Source organism: Acipenser ruthenus, chromosome 48 (assembly GCF_902713425.1).
Source record: "Acipenser ruthenus chromosome 48, fAciRut3.2 maternal haplotype, whole genome shotgun sequence".
In the NCBI taxonomy this organism is placed as follows: Eukaryota; Metazoa; Chordata; class Actinopteri; order Acipenseriformes; family Acipenseridae; genus Acipenser; species Acipenser ruthenus.
In genome coordinates this window covers 4096833-4116124 of record NC_081236.1, presented here as the reverse complement: position 1 = coordinate 4116124, position 19292 = coordinate 4096833, and the positions used below count along the sequence as shown (strand labels likewise).

The window sequence follows — 19292 nt, the reverse complement described above, 5'->3', positions numbered from 1 at the left end:
TGATTTAACACCTGGGCTTCAAGACTATTTCTTATGTATGGTGCTACACCTCCGCCTCATCTGTCATGCCTGTCTTTCCTATACAGTGTGTATCCACTAATAATATATTCTGGCAGACACATGGCAAATGAAATTTAATAGAGAAAAGTGTAAAGTATTGCATGCAGGAAAAAAAAATGTGCATTATAAATATCATATGGGAGATACTGAAATTGAAGAAGGGAACTATGAAAAAACTCTGGAAGAATACTTTGCTATGCATTACATTAACCTTGTCATATGCATTGAAATAACATGTGTATCAAGTTTTTAAGGTATAGAGAACTCGAGATATGAGATATGATATATTAAGTAGTTTGTGCTTTATAAGAACGGAAAGTTTTTAACTGCTAGCCAGAAAGAGGAAGCTCTCTTTATTTTGTAACTGCAAGCTGCATCTGTGACACTTCCTAGAATTATCACTGTTTTTGTCAGAAAATGTAAGACAAACAGTCTGCTTGCAAAGTAGGACAAAGTTGGTTTTGAGTTATATGATTGGTCTCATCTTAATCTTCCAAGCTGTTGCTATCCAACGTATACTGAGTTAAGCTTCTGTGATTGGCTCTCAATAACTGTAGGTTGCAAGGTATATTATGCTTACTGACTCTGTGTAGTCAGAACTCTGCTCGATGTTTGTCTAGCACCACGTGTGCTGAGAGCGTTCTCTGGTTTGCAAATCATTAAATTTATTTAATCATTTTTGTCTGTTCTACTGAGTCTCTAACTAAGGGAGTGATATTAAAACTTCCACCACAATCTGGCGCTGCGAGCAGGGTCCTAAACTCGGTCCATTGATCGTCCCGGGAAACGGAGTAAATCACCGGTGAGACCTATTCTTAACTTGGGTCAGGACGGCCGGAACTAAAAAGTTTGACGGGGTCCGCTGGGGGCGTCAATGAGGCGGATAAAGGATCCCGGACAATATTGAGACACGGTGAGATGGCAAAATTGTATTAAATAAGTAAGGATTCTTACAATTGGACAAGAGTTCCATTGTAAAAGAACCGGTTTAAGAATTCTTACAATTGGAAAAGTGTTCCATTGTAAAAGAAACGGGCGGGAGTCCCGTTTAAACTAATTATTGAAATCCTAGGATAATTATCGTTCATGTTTAGAAGTTAATTGAATTAATAACTCGAAAGTTAATTGAACTAATAGTTTGTCGTTTGTCCTTTCATTTTTTTGTGTATATGTTTGAAATCGCTGGCGTAATTGAGAGAATGTGATGAATGAGATTTAATTTGAATAAATAGGCGATTGGTGTTAAGATCAGAGGATATTGAGAAGAACCGTGTTTAAGAGGAATTAGAAGACTAAGTGATTTCATGGGTGCGACAAAAAGTAGTATTGTTGATTACACTAGTTTGACAGGATGTCAGAGAAACATGCATGATAGATGGGGATGAGGTCTCCTGACGCAAAATGACTTGTGCAATGTTAAGTCAAGTTTAATAAAGTTCTGGTTGGCCAGGTAATAATTAAAAAAAAAAAAAAAAAAAAAGCAGATTGTTTAAACAAATTAATTGTTCATGGTTGGAGTCAAACGTTGGGGAGGAGCCACGTGCCATTTGGCACGTGGCACAATTAAAAAATAGATTTGAAATCTCTTAAAAGGTCTGGGACCTTGTATATGACGTCATAAAATCAGATTAATTGAGTAAGAGTAAATTGATTGATATTTCTTTTTCTTTGATTCTTTTCTTTCTTTCTCTCTGTTTAATTGTCTGTCCATGTGCACATTTTGTTCATATTTAATGTGAATGTCAGAATTGTATTTTGAATACATTTTCTGACTTCCTTTGCGCTGCGTATTAAAGCTTATAAGATCAATAAAACAGGCTGTCTTTTAAAAAAAAACCACTATCGTTTTGACGTCACGAACAGTTTGCAATTAGTTGTCGCGCTGACTTGTCTGTTATCGACTGTCCAAGGAGGGTGAGTATGTTTTAATTACCATCCCCAATATTTAGTGGATCCAGTCGCTAACAGTTGAGTTTGTAGTTTGACTGAGCATTTAAAGGATCTTTGTGGGTGTTTATTGGACCGGGACTTGAGACTTGACAGAGGGCAAATTAAGTCCCAGTAGACGGGCATGTAAGGTCTAGTGTTTGCCGTTGTGGCACTATTGTATCGTATTTAGTGTGGATTAGTATAGTAGGAATTCCTTGCGAGGTGTGTTGTCTTAGACCTATGTGTGTTGTTGTGTTGTATTGTATTAATTCAAAGGTGTGTTTAGGAGAGTAACTTGAAGTCAATATAAACATATTGAGTTGTATAAGGAAGACATAATGTTATCTGAGATAATGGATTATGTAGAAATCAAACATAGTATATGGCAGAAGGGAATACTGGATGAACAATGGGATCCAGCATGGAATCCAGTTCAACAGCGTGAGGGGTGGATTAAACAGAGAGCAGTGATATTGATTGGAACAGTTTTAGCGAGAAGCTGTACGATACAGAGAAGAATAGATTTAGGATACATGTATACTGTCGATCATTTTTATGTATGTAACTCTGCTGAAGGGACAATATTAGGCAATAATATATATTACACCAGGTCGGATGCATAAATACTATATCAAGTTGCAAGTCAAACAGCAAATGTTAGTGCAGTAAAAGCATATATTAAGGATTGGGCGAACAATAAATGGGGAAAAGTCTGTGCAGTTTACCCAGATGCATGGGCGTCACATAAACAAGATTGTGGTTTAATGCAGCAGGAACCGATTGAAATTATACTGTAAAAAATGAATAAATAAATAAATAAATAAAGTTGCATTACCAGTAAGAGTGCGTGAGAAGCACAATGGGGAAAAGGAAATGACAGTTTATGCATTAACGCTGTTAGAAAAGCAGTCATTAGGAGCATGCCTGCCAAAGATTGAATGCAAATGTGTAACTAAAGATTATCAAACTAAGGTAGAGCAACAGGCTTTGTCACACGGATTAACTGAAACTGAGGTGTGGACATTGACCATGGGAGCATGCGAAGCGGGGATTCTAGCCAAATTACGGGAAGAGATCAGGGACAGTACCTACTCAAAAGACGATACAATACGAGACCAAAGACAATACTTGAAAGCAACAATTGAACAAGCTATTGAGGGGACACGTATTGACTGGCCCGTAATAATGGGAGTCAAGCAGAAAGAGAATGAGTCAGTGCAGGATTATGGAGTATGCAAGTGGAGTCAGATCAAGTGTTTGTACAGGTATTAATTAGTGGACTGGGTCCACATTTGCAGAAGGCAATTGAGCTGGGAATAAACTAAACCCAGGGAACGCACACGAAAGAGTAATGAATTAGGCAGTAGCAGTAAACATTCAAAAGGAATATAAAAATGAAAATAAGTGCTGTACGATTTGATGGAGCATGTCAGAACTGTGGTAAAATGGGACATAGAAGGTCAGATTGCAAACAGGGGCAGAAGCCTAAATGTGACAATTGTAGTAACCTCGGGAATAGGTGATTGTTTTGTTATAGGACCAAGTAAAAGAACTGGACAAACCACACAGTCAGCTAAAGTGAAAGCACACAGTCTCTAAGCAACGAAGGAAGCAATGCGGTTTCCTGTTAACCACAAAACAGCAGCTGTGTCAGTAGATATATTTTGTCATACTTTCACAGGTAGAAACAGAATGCATTGATGTGAAAAAGGACAGATGAAGAAACAGGTTGAGTGCCGACGGTTCTATTAAGGATCCGGGCAAGAAACAGCAGTCTATTATAGACACACAAAATAGACACAAGGAGGGAAAAGAGATGTCAATGGTTTGGTTAATACATAGTGCTGATGGTGACACAAACTAGTGTAGCAGTGAAGCTCCCACATGGGGTTAAGTAAGTACATTGGACACAGACCAAACGGTACCACCGCGTGGATACATCTCAATTTGAATTTGCTGACACTGAATACCCCGAAACTAATGGTATATCTCTTTCCACAGACAGCGGGAGCAGCAACGGACAGTAACATGATTTGTGTTCCAGGTATTATGTCATTCCAGAATCGGAGAGGATTCCACACCTCTGGGCGTGGAACGAGACGTGTACAGAGAGACAAGCTTTGGGGGCCCCCTGGAAGAACTGCACGTGAATACTTAGACAACGACAGGGTAATGGATGGAAACAAAGACCACTTCCCTTCGAGAGTGACATAGAAGGAACGTGGCAACCTGTGCATTTGATAAGCCAGAATAATACAATGACTCCAGCACAGTTTGAACAATGTCCTACTTGTGATATAACAGTGGGAGGGGTCCAGTATGAATCAATATGCAACCGAACTGTAAGCAGTAACGCGGCATTGGAGGTGGACTGTCTCTGGACGACAAAAAACTATACCAAACAGTGACAACAGGAGCAAACTAATACAACAAGTCGAGAGTAAAAACGGCAGAATGTGGGGGTGCACCCACGATAATTATAAAACATGTGTTAATGTGACAGGGCAAAGGATAGTGTGTGTAACGGTACTTGTGAAAATACATGGTATATGGGATGTATGAAGCCACAGTTCCACTCCACTCAATGTCCCCCGTTAATGCCATTTCCACCCAGACAGGTTGCTAGCTGTGGGGAGGGCAAAACCATTTGTGATGGGAGTAACCTGGTTGCAAACGTTGGTAGGAGTAAACATTGAAGATATCTGACTCTACACCAAAAGGTGTGGTGAGTTTAGACTATTAACTAAAATATTGAATAAAACCTTTAATCGTGAATTGGATACTTACCAACATAATGCAGGTGGCCGTCAGAGGAGGGGTCTGATTGACGACATTGCTGGGTGGTTCGGGGCTGTGAATTCAGGCCTCAATTCCATAGATAATATACAGCAGGACAATGAAAACCATGGCCGGTTTCTGAAAACAGGTGATGCCATTCAGAGATTGGCCATGGCTGAACAAATGACTGGTGAAAGACGGTTGACACAATAATTGAAGATGTAAATTTGACAGCTTGGAGAGAACAGACGTTACGTGGGAAAGCCAAGACCGGATACTGATATGTACTGAACGATGTGATTAAGATATTTGTTTTATTTAATAGTAGCACATACCACCAGTCGGGTCCACCACAGTACCGGGATAACGGTCAGTAGCCTAGGGGTAGTAATTGGAACAAGGGTTATAGTCCCACAAATAACATGGGTTGATCAGCGTGCCCTAACCTGTCAATGCAATTGATGGAAGCAACGGTACACCCAAAGCTAGGGTATGAAAGATGCACTCAGATGAGAAATGGAACATGGTGTGTAATCACCTCAAGCATGGGGGTGGGAAGTAGCGGCCAGGTAAGCCTCATGTCGTTGGCTGTGTGTTTTCACCCGCAGGGCGTTGTGACTGTGGGACACCTGAGCATGCACCCCACTTTACCTATTAACATCACAGGCATTATCGAAGATGCTGAAGAATGGATGAAGACAATTAATCACACAGGTATGCTGATGGCATTGGCACACATTAACACGCAGCTTATGGACGTTCACTCAAGAGTAGTGATAGCTAGAGTGCAGGCGTCACTGGCGGGCAACACTGGTCAACTGATATTAGCAGATGCCCGATCATGCGGGTGGGGTATCCTATGTGGATTAGCTGGAGAAAGTGCTGGAGTGGACTGGGCTGAATAGTGGAATGTGGTGGGACATGCGTCCTCGCTTATTTCAATATTGGTATTGCTTATTGCTACGTTATCATTCTGTAATTTGAAATATGTGCTTAAGAAACAAAAGAGATTATTTACAGGGCTATGCCTTTACTCACTGCTGAAGGCTCTCCTACGTGGAGGTTGATGTTCTGTAGGAATTGTGATGTAAATCACAAAAGGAGGGAATCTGGAAGAATACTTTGCTATGCATTACATTAACCTTGTCATATGCATTAAAATAACATGTGTATCAAGTTTTTAAGGTATAGAGAACTCGAGATATGAGATATGATATATTAAGTAGTTTGTGCTTCATAAGAACGGAAAGTTTTTAACTGCTAGCCAGAAAGAGGAAGCTCTCTTTATTTTGTAACTGCAAGCTGCATCTGTGACACTTCCTAGAATTATCACTGTTTTAGTCAGAAAATGTAAAACAAACAGTCTGCTTGCAAAGTAGGACAAAGTTGGTTTTGAGTTATATGATTGGTCTCATCTTAATCTTCCAAGCTGTTGCTATCCAACGTATACTGAGTTAAGCTTCTGTGATTGGCTCGCAATAACTGTAGGTTGCAAGGTATATTATGCTTACTGACTCTGTGTAGTCAGAACTCTGCTCGATGTTTGTCTAGCACCACGTGTGCTGAGAGCGTTCTCTGGTTTGCAAATCATTAAATTTATTTAATCAATTTTGTCTGTTCTACTGAGTCTCTAACTAAGGGAGTGATATTAAAACTTCCACCACAAAACCTAGGAGTTTATGTTGAAATATCTTCATCTAGACAATGTGGGGAAGCTATAAAAAAGGCCAACAAGATGCTCGGATATATTGTGAGAAGTGTTGAATTTAAATCAAGGGAAGTAATGTTAAAACTTTACAATGCATTAGTAAGACCTCACCTAGAATATTGTGTTCAGTTCTGGTCACCTTGTTACAAAAATGATATTGCTGCTCTAGAAAGAGTGCAAAGAAGAGCAACCAGAATTATCCCGGGTTTAAAAGGCATGTCATATGCAGACAAGCTAAAAGAATTTAACCTATTCAGTCTTGAACAAAGACGACTACGCAGCGATCTGATTCAAACATTCAAAATCCTAAAAGGTATAGACAATGTCGACCCAGGTGACTTTTTTGACCTGAAAAAAGAAACAAGGACCAGGGGTCACAAATGGAGATTGGATAAAGGGGCATTCAGAACAGAAAATAGGAGGCACTTTTTTACACAGAGAATTGTGAGGGTCTGGAACCAACTTCCCAGTGATGTTGTTGAAGCTGACACCCTGGGATCCTTCAAGAAGCTGCTTGATGAGATTCTGGGATCAATAAGCTACTAACAACCAAACAAGCAAGATGGGCTGAATGGCCTCCTCTCGTTTGTAAACTTTCTTATGTTCTTGTGTTCTTATGTGTCGCTGTGGACCGTGCGCACATTGGGAAGGTGGCAGTTATCGTTTGGTGTGCAGTTATGATCCCACACGCGGTTGCTGGGGCCCATGCGCCCGATGGGAAGTTGGCAGGTATCGTTTGGCGATCCGCAGGGACCCTGCACAGGATCACTGGGGCCCGTGCACGTGGTTTTAAGATGGCAGGCATCATTTGGCGAGCAGCTCAGACGCCGCACGGGGTCGCTGTGGCCCATGCGCATGGTGGGAATGTGGAAGGTATCGTTTGGCGAGCTGGTGGGAACCCGCGCTGGTTCGCTGGCACCTGTGCGTGCACTGGCCAGGCGCCACGGACCATTTGGCGAGCCGCTTGGTCCCCGTATGGAGTCGCTGGTGCCTGTGTGCCCGCTGATGAGGTGGCAGGTATCGCTTGGCGAGCTGATGGGACCTCGGGCGGGTTCGCTGGGCCTGTGCGTGCGCCGGCCAGACGCCAAGGACAGTTTGGCGAACCGCTGGAGCCCAGCACAGGGTCGCTAGGGCCTGTGTGTGTAGTTGGAAGATGACAGGTATCATTTGGCGAGCCGCTCGGATGCCACACTGGGTCGCTGGGGCCCTGGCACGCATTGGAAAGGTGTCAGGTGTCGTTTGGCGAGCCGCTGGGACCCCCCACGGATTCGCTGGGGACCGTGCGTCCGGTTGAAAGTTGGCAGTATCGTTTGGCAAGCCGCTGGGACCCCGCACAGTGGTCACTTTGGCCTGTGCGTGCGGTGGGAATGTGGGAGGTATATTTGGCGAGCAGTTATGACCACACGGTCATTGGGTCCCGTGTGTGCGGTGGAAAGGTGGCAGGTATTATTTTGCGAGCATCTTGGACCCCGCATGGTGTCGCTGGGGCCGGTGCGCTCACTGACGAGGTGGCAGGTATCATTTGCTGAGCTGCTAGGACCCTGTACGGGGTGACTGGGCCCCGTGTGAGCAGTGGGAAGGTTGCCGGCATCATTTGGCGAGCAGTTATGACCCTGCGCGTGGTTGCTGGGGCCCGGTGGGAAGTTGGCAGGTAACGTTTGGCGAGCAGTTTGGACCCAGCACAGGATTGCTGTGGTCCGTGCGAGCGATGGGAAGGTGCAGGTATCATTTGGCGAACCACTACGACCATGCACAGGGTCGCAAGGGCCCGTCTGCATGCTGGTGAGGCGCCAGGGACCCTTTGGCGAGTCGTTATGACCCAGCACGGGATCGCTGTGGCCTGTGCACGCGGTGGGAAGTTGGCAGATATCGTTTGGCGAGCTGCTGGGACCCCGCACGGGGTCGCTTTGGCTCTTGCGCGCGTTTGGAAAATGGAAGGTATCGTTTGGCGAGCCGCTGGGACCCTGCACGGTTTCGCTGGGGCACGTGCGCATGGTGGGAAGGTCACAGGTATCGTTTGGCGAACGGGTGGAACCCCGCACGGGGTCGCTGTGGCCCATGCGCACGGTGGGAAGGTGGCAGGTATCGTTTGGCGAGCAGTTAGGACCCTGCTCACGGTCGATGGGGTCTGTGCTCGTGCTGACGAGGCGCCAAAGACCTTTTGGTGAGCTGCTGTGACCACGCGCGGGGTTGCTGGGGCCCGTACGTGCGCTGGTGAGGTGCCAGGGACCGTTTGGCGAGCCATTATGACCCAGCACGAGGTCACTATGGCCCGTGCGAGTGGTGGGAAGGTGGCAGGTATCATTTGGCGAGCCGCCGGGACCCTGCCCGGGGTCGCTGGGGCCCGTGCATCCACTGGCGAGGTAGCAGGTATCATTTGGCGAGCCGCTGGGACTCCGCATGCGTTCGCTGGGGCCCATGAGCGCAGTGGGAAGGTTGCAGGTATCATTTGGCGAGTTGATGGGACCCTGCACGAGGTTGCTTTGGTCCGTGTACGCGCTGGCGAGGTGCCAGGGACCGTTTGACGTGCCGTTGGGACCCTACGCGGGGTCGCTGGGGCCCGTTCGAGCACTGGTGAGGCGCCAGGGACCATTTGGTGAGCCGCTGGGACTCCGCACGGGGTCACTGGGGCCCGTGCGCATACTGGGAACGTGGCAGGTGTCGTTTGGCAAGCAGTTATTACCCAGCACGGTCGCTGGGACCTGTGCGCCCGGTTGGAAGTTGTCAGGTATTGTTTGGCGATCCGCTGGGACCCCGCACAGGGTCGCTGAGGTCCGTGCACATAGTGTTAAGATGACAGGTATCGTTTGGCGAGCTGCTGGGAAGACGCGCTGGTTCTCTGGCGCCTGTGCACACACTGGCCAGACTCCAGGGACAGTTTGGCGAACCGCTGGAACCCAGCACAGGGTCGCTGGGGCCTGTGTGTGCAGTTTGAAGGTGACAGGTATCATTTAGCAAGCTGCTGGGACCCCGCACGTGGTCGCTGGGGCCAGTGCGCGCTGTGATAATGTGGCAGGTATCGTTTGGCGAGCAGTTATGACCCAGGTCGCGGTCGCTGGGGCCTGTGCGCCCGGTGGGAATTTGGCAGGTATCGTTTGGCTAGCTGTGCGGGTTCGCTGGGGCCCGTGCTCATGCTGGCCAGATGCCAGGGACCGTTTGGCGAACCACTGGGACCCAGCACAGAATCACTGGGTCCTGTGCGCGCGGTGGGAAAGTGGCAGGTATCATTGGTCGAACAGTTAGGACCACGGTGAGATGTCAGGCAGCATTTGGCAAGTCTCTGTGACCACGAGTGGGGTCACTGGGGCCTGTCTGCACGCTGGCGAGGCGCCATGGACCATTTGGCAAGCTGTTAGGACCCCGCACGGGGTCGCTGGGGCCCATGCGCGTGGTGGGAAGGTGGTAGGTATTGTTTCCTGAGTTGCTGTGATCCCACATGGGGTCGCTGGAGTCAGTGCACACGGTGGGAAGGTGGCAGGTATTGTTAGCAAACTGCTGGGATCTTGCATGTGTTCGCTGCGGTCTGTGCGCTAAGTGGGAAGGTGGCAGGTATTGTTAGCAAGCTGTTGGGATCTCGCATGGTTTCGCTGTGGTCTGTGCACTAGGTGGGAAGGTTGCTGGTATTGTTTCCCGATCTACTGGGACCTGGCACGGGGGTCGCTGGGGCATGTGCCCTCGATGGAAAGGTGGCAGGTATTGTTTCCCGAGCTGCTAGGACCCCGCTCGGGGTGGCTGGGGTCCGTGTGCTCCATGGGAAGGTGGCAGATTTTGTTTCCCAAGCTGCTGGGACCGCACACGGGGTCGCTGGGTCAGTGCGCTTGGTGGGAAGGTGGCAGGTATTATTTACAGAGTTGCTGGGACCCCGTACGGGGTCAGTGGGACCCGTGTGCGGTACGAAGGTGATAGGTATTGTTCGACGAGCTGTTGTGACCATGCACTGTCCAACCTGTCCAACTGCGGTACGAAGGTGATAGGTATTGTTCGACGAGCTGTTGGGACCATGCACTGTCCAACCTGTCCAACCACTCTCTGCTTGACCCTCTCCAATCTGGCTTCCGCTCTGCTCACTCTACTGAAACCGCCCTCCTGTCTGTCACCAACTCACTTAAATGTGCCCGAGCTGCCTCTCTCTCCTCTGTCCTAATTCTCCTCGACCTCTCTGCTGCCTTTGACACTGTTGATCACTCTATTCTACTATCATCTCTTGCTGACCTGGGGATCTCTGGCACTGCTCTGGCCTGGTTCTCCTCCTACCTCTCCAACCGCACTTACCAGGTAACCTGGCGTGGAGCAACCTCCACACCTCACCCTCTCTTAACAGGAGTCCCCCAAGGGTCAGTCTTGGGTCCTCTCCTGTTCTGTCTCTACACCCGCTCCCTGGGCCCCCTCATCGCATCCTATGGTTTCTCATACCATTTCTATGCTGATGATGCTCAGATTTTCCTCTCCTTCCCCACCTCTGACTCCACCATCTCCTCCCGTATCTCTACCTGTCTGTCTGCTATTTCCTCCTGGATGCACTTGCATCACCTCAAACTCAACCTCTCTAAATCTGACCTCCTTTTCTTTCCCTCCTCCTCCCCCTCCTCTGATCTCTCTATCTCTGTTCCTCTGGAATCTACCACACTCTCTCCCTCTTCCTCAGCTAAGAACCTTGGAGTCACCCTGGACCCCTGCCTCTCTTATTCCCAGCACATCTCCACTCTGGCACGCACTTGCAGATTCTTCCTGAGCAACATCCGAAGAATCCGACCCTTCCTCACCAACTATGCTACCCAGCTCCTGGTCCAGGCCCTGGTACTCTCCCGCCTAGACTACTGCAACTCCCTCCTGGCTGGCCTCCCTGCGTCCGCCACCCGTCCGCTCCAGCTCATCCAGAACTCTGCTGCTCGCCTGGTGTTCTCTCTACCTCGCTTCGCCCACGCTACTCCACTACTCAGCTCGCTCCACTGGCTCCCGATCACCGCTCGCATCCAGTTCAAGACTCTTGTACTAGCCTACAGATGCCTTGATCAGACTGCACCCAGCTACCTCCAGACCCTCATCACTCCCTACACCCCCACTCGACCTCTCCGCTCCGCCTGCACTAGAAGACTGGCTCTACCTCCGCTACGCTCCCCTGCCTCCCGAGCCCGCTCCTTCTCCACCCTTGCTCCGCAGTGGTGGAACGACCTTCCTACAGATGTCAGGACTGCCCAGTCCCTGACCACATTCCGGCGCCTCCTTAAGACTCACCTCTTCAAACAGCACCTGTAGAACTCCTCTGTTGTATCCTGGGACACTATCACCCTTCATTTAAATATGCTTTATTTTGCTCTTATCTGCCCCCTATTTTACTGCATTTAATCCTGTACCTCAGAATATTGTAATCTGCCAAGTGTTTAATCTGTAGTATTTTGTACTTAATCATATCCTGATGTAACTATCACTATTTAATCATATCCTGATGTAACTTTCACTATTATCTGCTGTATTATTGAATTGTGGTTTGTCACACTTGAGAATTATTGTATTTCTTGTTCTTATTGTATGACTTATATTGTAACACTTGAATGTATTTGTATTTGCTTGCGATTGTAAGTCGCCCTGGATAAGGGCGTCTGCTAAGAAATAAATAATAATAATAATAATATTTTGATGTATTTGCAAAAAAAAGAAAAATGAACAGCAGTTCAAATGCTTCAGCTTACTTACTACCACAACACTAACCCTTAGCCACCCAGGTTCCATACTATACACTGCTAGTACAATTCAACAGCAACAACAACAACAACAATTATCTTGATGTATTTGCAAAAAAAAGAAAAATGAACAGCAGTTCAAATGCTTCAGCTTACTTAATACCACAACACTAACCCTTAGCCACCCAGGTTCCATACTATACACTGCTAGTACAATTCAACAACAACAACAACAATTATCTTGATGTATTTGTAAAAAAAAAAGAAAATTGAACAGCAGTTCAAATGCTTCAGCTTACTTCCATAGAATAGGTGTACCAAGAAACATGCCGTGGCATTTGTTACTACGTCTCTAGGGAGTCACAAGTCCTTCTGTTGCTTCTTGTGAAAAGGGGGCAGGGGTGAAAAAAATCCATATGGCAGCGGTGGGATTCGAACCCACGCCTCCAGAGAGACTGGAGCCTAAATCCAGCGCCTTAGACCGCTCGGCCACACTACCGCATTGCAAGCTTTCTGCCCCCCAGGTTTCATACTATACGCTGCTAAAGGAATTCAACTACTACAATTGTAAAATTTTAACGTAATTATTGGTTTGAAATCACAAACGCTGCCTTATCAGCTTGCGCCAACTGGGAATTGAACCCAGGGCACAAGAATGGGAATCTTGTATGATACCACTACACCATTGGCGCTGACATGTTTGCGTGTATGCAAATATTCCATGGAACGGAACATTTTCTTTTACAGCAGTTCAAAAGACCGAAGTGGGGTTGAAAAAAAAACAATATGGCAGCGGTGGGATTTGAACCCACGCCTCCGGAGAGACTGGAGCCTTAATCCAGCGCCTTAGACCGCTCGGCCACGCTACCACAACACTATCGCTTGGCCACCCAGGTTCCAAACTATACAATGCTAGTGCAATTCAACAACAACAACAACAACAACAAGAACAACAACAACAACAACTATTTTGATGTATTTGCAAAAAAAAAGAAAAATGAACAGCAGTTCAAATGCTTCAGCTTACTTACTACCACACACTAACCCTTTGCCACCCAGGTTCCATACTATACACTGCTAGTACAATTCAACAACAACAACAACAATTATCTTGATGTATTTGTAAAAAAAAAGAAAATTGAACAGAAGTTCAAATGCTTCAGCTTACTTCCATAGAATAGGTGTACCAAGAAACATGCCGTGGCATTTGTTACTACGTCTCTAGGGAGTCACAAGTCCTTCTGTTGCTTCTTGTGAAAAGGGGACAGGGGTGAAAAAAATCCATATGGCAGCGGTGGGATTTGAACCCACGCCTCCGGAGAGACTGGAGCCTTAATCCAGCGCCTTAGACCGCTCGGCCACGCTACCACAACACTTACTCTTGGCCACCCAGGTTCCAAACTATACAATGCTAGTGCAATTCAACAACAACAACAACAACAACAACAACAACTATTTTGATGTATTTGCAAAAAAAAGAAAAATGAACAGCAGTTCCAATGCTTCAGCTTTACTTACTACCACAACACTAACCCTTAGCCACCCAGGTTCCATACTATACACTGCTAGTACAATTCAACAACAACAACAACAACAACAACAACAACAATTATCTCGTGTAATGGAAATCATGAAGATCTGGATACGTCCAGTGACTGCTGTGAATAGTGCAGCTGGCAACAAGGGAAAGACCTTGTGACAGCCTGGAGAGACAGCTGACAGGAGGAAAGAGACCCCACTGGGGCTGGTAAGGGTTAGCTACCCTTGTCGGCAGTATCCAGCTCTGTGTTTACAGGATGCTGGAGACACCCGCCCAAGGCTTCTAAGAAATTAAAGAGAAAAATACCCCTAGAGTCTGCGAGAGCGGGGGCGGAAGATGACTCAACGTTGGACAACACGGTTAACGACTTAGGAACGGAAACGGATATGAGTATGGAGAGTACTTCACAAAAGACTAGTTCAAGATCTGCAGTTAACAAAGACATGGAACTCCAGGTTTGTGTCTGCGGCTGGAGCAAGGTGACAACGGTCAGGGGTTTGAAGATTCATCAAGGGAGAATGAAATGCTTGAGGGAGAAGGGACAAGGGCCTCGCATTGATCAGTACTTCTTACGAAGTCAGTCAAGTCAGTCGAATGAAATCCAGCGACAGGAAGCAAACCACAGTTCGCAGGATATCAGCACCCCTGTCATAGATGTGAGGAGGACTTGCATGGACACAGTTAGTGATGAACCTAATGATCCTTGTGAACCCGGTCAGACAAACCAGCATAAGAGAGAAAAGAACCTCAACGGGCACAAGCCTGGAGTTAAATGGCCAAGAGCTTGTGAGAAAACTGCATGGGACACAGTAAACACAGATCTCTGCGTTGCATTGGAAAGATTAAGTGGAACAGTTGAAAAGAAGCTGGATAAATTTGGGGACATCATCTACGCATATGGAAGTGAGAGGTTTGGAGTTAAAAAAAGGAAGGAAAAAGTACAGACTATTCCTGGAAAGTCTAGACGGCAGCAGGAGATTGAACGCTTAGTTAGAGAAAGGAGACAGCTGAGGAACCAATGGAGAAGAGCAGAACAAAGTCAGAAGGAGGGACTCAATCTCTTACAAAGGGTCATAAAAGATAAGCTTGCAACATTGCGCAGAGCTGAGCGCCTACGGAAACGCTACAAAAAGAAGGAGCGTGCGAGAGCGAACTTTTATAAAGACCCATTCAAATTTGTAAAGAAGTTATTCACCAGTGAGAAGAATGGCACACTAAAAGCATCTAAGGTTGAGCTGGAGAGATATTTGGAGGAAACACATACAGATTCAAAAAGGCAGGAGCCTATGTCAGTTCCGTCAGACATCCCACCTATCAATCCACCAGAATACCAAATGGAGGACTGTGCACCTAAGTGGAAAGAAATAGAGCAAGCTGTGAAAAAAGCAAGGGCTTCATCATCTCCAGGGCCTAATGGAGTTCCGTACAGAGTGTACAAGAGTGCTTCAGGAGTTCTACGAATTCTGTGGAAATTGATGAAAGTGGCATGGGAAAAACAGGTTGTACCAAGAGCTTGGCGCCGAGCAGGTGGAGTCTTTATACCTAAAGAAAAAGATTCTACAAGCATCAGTCAGTTTCGTCCCATTTCCCTATTAAACGTAGAAGGCAAGATTTTCTTCAGCATTATTGCTCAGAGATTGTCAGCTTACCTATTAAAGAACTGCTTCATTGACACTTCAATACAAAAAGCGGGCATTCCAGGTTTCCCAGGTTGCTTAGAACACATCAATGTGATCTGGCAACAAATTCAATCAGCTAAAAAGGAGAGGAAGGAGCTCCATGTGACATTCCTGGATTTGGCTAATGCATATGGTTCAGTGCCACATGAACTACTTTGGGCAGCATTTGATTTTTTCAGTGTACCGATGACAATAACAAATTTAGTGAAAGCCTATTTTGGAGATTTGCAATTCAGTTTTTCAACTTCAGAATTCAGCACTACATGGCAATGCCTAGAGGTTGGAATAATGGCAGGATGCACCATTTCTCCACTGGCTTTTACCATGGCAATGGAAGTAATCATTAGGGCATCAAAATGGGTAGTAGGAGGAGAGCGCTTGGCTTCTGGAATGCGACTACCACCAATTCGAGCATACATGGATGACATGACAACCATGACTACAACAGTAGCCTGCACTAATCGATTATTGGGCAAATTAACCAATAACATTGAATGGGCACGAATGCAATTCAAGCCCACTAAATCAAGGAGCATCTCTATAATTAAAGGCAAAGTAGTAGATAAAACATTCTTCATTAATGGTGAGGCAATACCAACAGTGTCTGAGAAGCCAGTGAAGAGTCTTGGGAGATGGTACGACGGGGATCTAAAGGACACAGTTCGTGTGGGAGAAGTTAGACAACAAGCAGTGGAAGGGTTGAAGAGCATAGACAGCTGCGCTCTACCAGGTAAACTAAAACTCTGGTGCTTTCAGTTTGGTCTACTGCCGAGGTTGCTGTGGCCACTGACTGTGTACGAGGTTTCTTTGACAACAGTAGAGAAGCTGGAAGCTTTAATCAGTTCATACATCAGGAAATGGTTGGGAGTTCCACGCTGCCTCAGCAGAGTGGGACTTTATGGTAAAGGAATACTGCAGCTACCAGTCTCTGCTCTAACCGAGGAGTTTAAGTGCGCCAAGGTCAGACTGGAAATGACATTAGTAGAGTCACGCGATAAATGCGTAAGGGAGGCAGCACCTGTGTTGAAAACTGGAAGAAAGTGGGCGGCAAAGAAAGCTGTGGAAGATGCAAAGGCTGCCCTTCGAATTGGTGATATCATGGGGCAAGTTCAGCATGGAAGAGGGGGTCTTGGTTTCAGTTCAACTCCTCCTACATGGCACAAGGCGGCCCCAGCTCAAAGGAGGAAGATGGTAGTCAACGAGGTGCAAAAGCAGGAGGAGAGGATGAGGTGTATAAAGGCCATTTCCAGGCCAAACAGGGAGAATGGATGAGATGGGAGAGTGTGGAACAACGCAAGATTGGCTGGCAAGACCTATGGTCAATGGAACAGAGCAGGATCAGTTTCCTCATCAGGTCAACATATGATGTTCTCCCATCACCACAGAACCTAAACCTCTGGGTAGGAGAGGATCCCTCATGTCCTTTGTGTTCATCACCTGCAACATTAAGGCACATTTTGACAGGATGTAAGGTGGCTCTTAGCCAAGGACGGTTTACTTGGCGCCATGACCAGGTGCTGCGATGTTTGGCCTTAGCATTGGAAGACAAGCGTAACATGACCAATAAGTTGCCACCTGTTCCATCAAAACATTACACACAAAAGACAACATTCCTCCGCCCAGGAGAGCAACCACCAAGAAAAGGTGTTAAAACCAATCCTCGCCCAGGACAACTGGAAGCTGCTAGAGACTGGAAAATGCTGGCAGATGTTGGTCAACGGCTTATTTTTCCACCTGAGATTGCCACCACTAACCTTCGACCAGATATTGTCTTGTGGTCTGGATCAGCACGCCTTGTTCACCTGGTAGAGTTAACAGTGCCATGGGAGGATGCTGTAGATGAGGCGTATGAGAGGAAGAAACTGCGGTATGCTCAACTAGCCACTGAAGCGGAACAGCGAGGATGGAGAGTTCGGGTTTACCCAGTGGAAGTGGGTTGTCGAGGATTTGTGGCACACTCTACAACCCGGTTTCTCAGAGACGTCGGATTCAGTGGCCAAGAGTTGCGTCGCACAGTGAAGAACTTATCTGAAGCAGCAGAGAGGAGCAGCAACTGGCTGTGGTTGAGACGGAAAGATTCTGGCTGGGGACAGGTAAGTAAGCTGGGCTGAGTTGAGTGGGGGACGGAGGGGGGTGATGCTGGGACGCCAGAATCACCGTCGAGCCCTCTTGAGGTGTCGTGGGCTAGTCGACGAAACACTGAGGATGGAAGGTGCCCACTTGAAAACCCCAGAGATGTACCCTACTTAGCTCAATCCAGACGGTTGTCATGCTGATGCGCTGGGGAGGCCGCACTTTGGTTGATCCCCGGAGCCAGCATCGCAGCCGTTGTGTGTGCTGATGCGCCAGGGAGGCAAAATAAGCTGATCCCTGGAGCCAGCATTACACTTCAGCCATTAACACCAGACAGAAGGATATCTACATCATCATATGGAAGGAAACGTAAATGGAGGGAGACACATATGGATCACATTAGTTTACTACTACGTAAAGCTACGTCTTAGTTGGTGCTTATCTTGGCGAGAGCCGAGTTCAAATCAGCATGAAGTTTTAACATCTACTCTCGTGTAATGGAAATCATCTTGATGTATTTGTTAAAAAAAAAGAAAATTGAACAGCAGTTCAAATGCTACAGCTTACTTCCATAGAATAGGTGTACCAAGAAACATGCCGTGGCATTTGTTACTACGTCTCTAGGGAGTCACAAGTCCTTCTGTTGCTTCTTGTGAAAAGGGGGCAGGGGTGAAAAAAATCCATATGGCAGCGGTGGGATTCGAACCCACGCCTCCAGAGAGGCTGGAGCCTAAATCCAGCGCCTTAGACCGCTCGGCCACACTACCGCATTGCAAGCTTTCTGCCCCCCAGGTTTCGTACTATACGCCGCTAACGCAATTCAACTACTACAATTGTAAAATTTTAACGTAATTATTGGTTTGAAAACACAAACGCTGCCTTATCAGCTTGCGCCAACTGGGAATTGAACCCAGGTCACAAGAATGGGAATCTTGTATGATACCACTACACCATTGGCGCTGACATGTTTGCGTGTATGCAAATATTCCATGGAACGGAATATTTTCTTTTACAGCAGTTCAAAAGACCGAAGTGGGGTTGAAAAAAAAACAATATGGCAGCGGTGGGATTTGAACCCACGCCTCCGGAGAGACTGGAGCCTTAATCCAGCGCCTTAGACCGCTCGGCCACGCTACCACAACACTTACTCTTGGCCACCCAGGTTCCAAACTATACAATGCTAGTGCAATTCAACAACAACAACAACAACAACAACAACTATTTTGATGTATTTGCAAAAAAAAGAAAAATGAACAGCAGTTCCAATGCTTCAGCTTTACTTACTACCACAACACTAACCCTTAGCCACCCAGGTTCCATACTATACACTGCTAGTACAATTCAACAACAACAACAACAACAACAACAACAATTATCTTGATGTATTTGTTAAAAAAAAAAGAAAATTGAACAGCAGTTCAAATGCTTCAGCTTACTTCCATAGAATAGGTGTACCAAGAAACATGCCGTGGCATTTGTTACTACGTCTCTAGGGAGTCACAAGTCCTTCTGTTGCTTCTTGTGAAAAGGGGGCAGGGGTGAAAAAAATCCATATGGCAGCGGTGGGATTCGAATCCACGCCTCCAGAGAGCCTGGAGCCTAAATCCAGCGCCTTAGACCGCTCGGCCACACTACCGCATTGCAAGCTTTCTGCCCCCCAGGTTACGTACTATACGCCGCTAACGCAATTCAACTACTACAATTGTAAAATTTTAACGTAATTATTGGTTTGAAAACACAAACGCTGCCTTATCAGCTTGCGCCAACTGGGAATTGAACCCAGGTCACAAGAATGGGAATCTTGTATGATACCACTACACCATTGGCGCTGACATGTTTGCGTG

The 19292-nt window shown here is 46.6% G+C and overlaps 1 protein-coding gene and 9 non-coding genes across 11 annotated transcripts; 1 reads left to right on the top strand and 9 right to left on the bottom strand.

Annotated features, from left to right (window-relative positions):
• The first annotated feature begins 665 nt into the window (after window positions 1–665).
• On the top strand, window positions 666–11955 carry LOC131721200 (uncharacterized). 2 transcript variants are annotated; one of them, XM_059014593.1, is made up of 3 exons: window positions 666–4158; window positions 5376–5481; window positions 11121–11955. In XM_059014593.1, exons 1-3 carry the CDS (start codon window positions 3874–3876, stop codon window positions 11729–11731), a joined length of 1002 nt encoding a protein of 333 aa, XP_058870576.1. In that variant the 5' UTR covers window positions 666–3873; the 3' UTR covers window positions 11732–11955. The 2 variants fall into 2 exon arrangements, 1 of the variants encoding a protein (XP_058870576.1); XR_009319890.1 differs by having other exon boundaries at window positions 666–5481; window positions 11168–11955.
• A 618-nt stretch (window positions 11956–12573) lies between these two features.
• Window positions 12574–12655, bottom strand: trnal-uag (transfer RNA leucine (anticodon UAG)). Its single transcript has one exon. It is a non-coding gene; the product is annotated as a tRNA-Leu (tRNA).
• A 122-nt stretch (window positions 12656–12777) lies between these two features.
• Window positions 12778–12848, bottom strand: trnag-ccc (transfer RNA glycine (anticodon CCC)). The gene has a single exon. It is a non-coding gene; the product is annotated as a tRNA-Gly (tRNA).
• A 95-nt stretch (window positions 12849–12943) lies between these two features.
• On the bottom strand, window positions 12944–13025 carry trnal-aag (transfer RNA leucine (anticodon AAG)). Its single transcript has one exon. It is a non-coding gene; the product is annotated as a tRNA-Leu (tRNA).
• Window positions 13026–13442: 417 nt separating this feature from the next.
• On the bottom strand, window positions 13443–13524 carry trnal-aag (transfer RNA leucine (anticodon AAG)). The gene has a single exon. It is a non-coding gene; the product is annotated as a tRNA-Leu (tRNA).
• A 4609-nt stretch (window positions 13525–18133) lies between these two features.
• Window positions 18134–18215, bottom strand: trnal-uag (transfer RNA leucine (anticodon UAG)). The gene has a single exon. It is a non-coding gene; the product is annotated as a tRNA-Leu (tRNA).
• A 122-nt stretch (window positions 18216–18337) lies between these two features.
• trnag-ccc (transfer RNA glycine (anticodon CCC)) lies at window positions 18338–18408 on the bottom strand. Its single transcript has one exon. It is a non-coding gene; the product is annotated as a tRNA-Gly (tRNA).
• A 95-nt stretch (window positions 18409–18503) lies between these two features.
• trnal-aag (transfer RNA leucine (anticodon AAG)) lies at window positions 18504–18585 on the bottom strand. The gene has a single exon. It is a non-coding gene; the product is annotated as a tRNA-Leu (tRNA).
• A 417-nt stretch (window positions 18586–19002) lies between these two features.
• On the bottom strand, window positions 19003–19084 carry trnal-uag (transfer RNA leucine (anticodon UAG)). The gene has a single exon. It is a non-coding gene; the product is annotated as a tRNA-Leu (tRNA).
• Window positions 19085–19206: 122 nt separating this feature from the next.
• Window positions 19207–19277, bottom strand: trnag-ccc (transfer RNA glycine (anticodon CCC)). Its single transcript has one exon. It is a non-coding gene; the product is annotated as a tRNA-Gly (tRNA).
• Window positions 19278–19292: the final 15 nt, after the last annotated feature.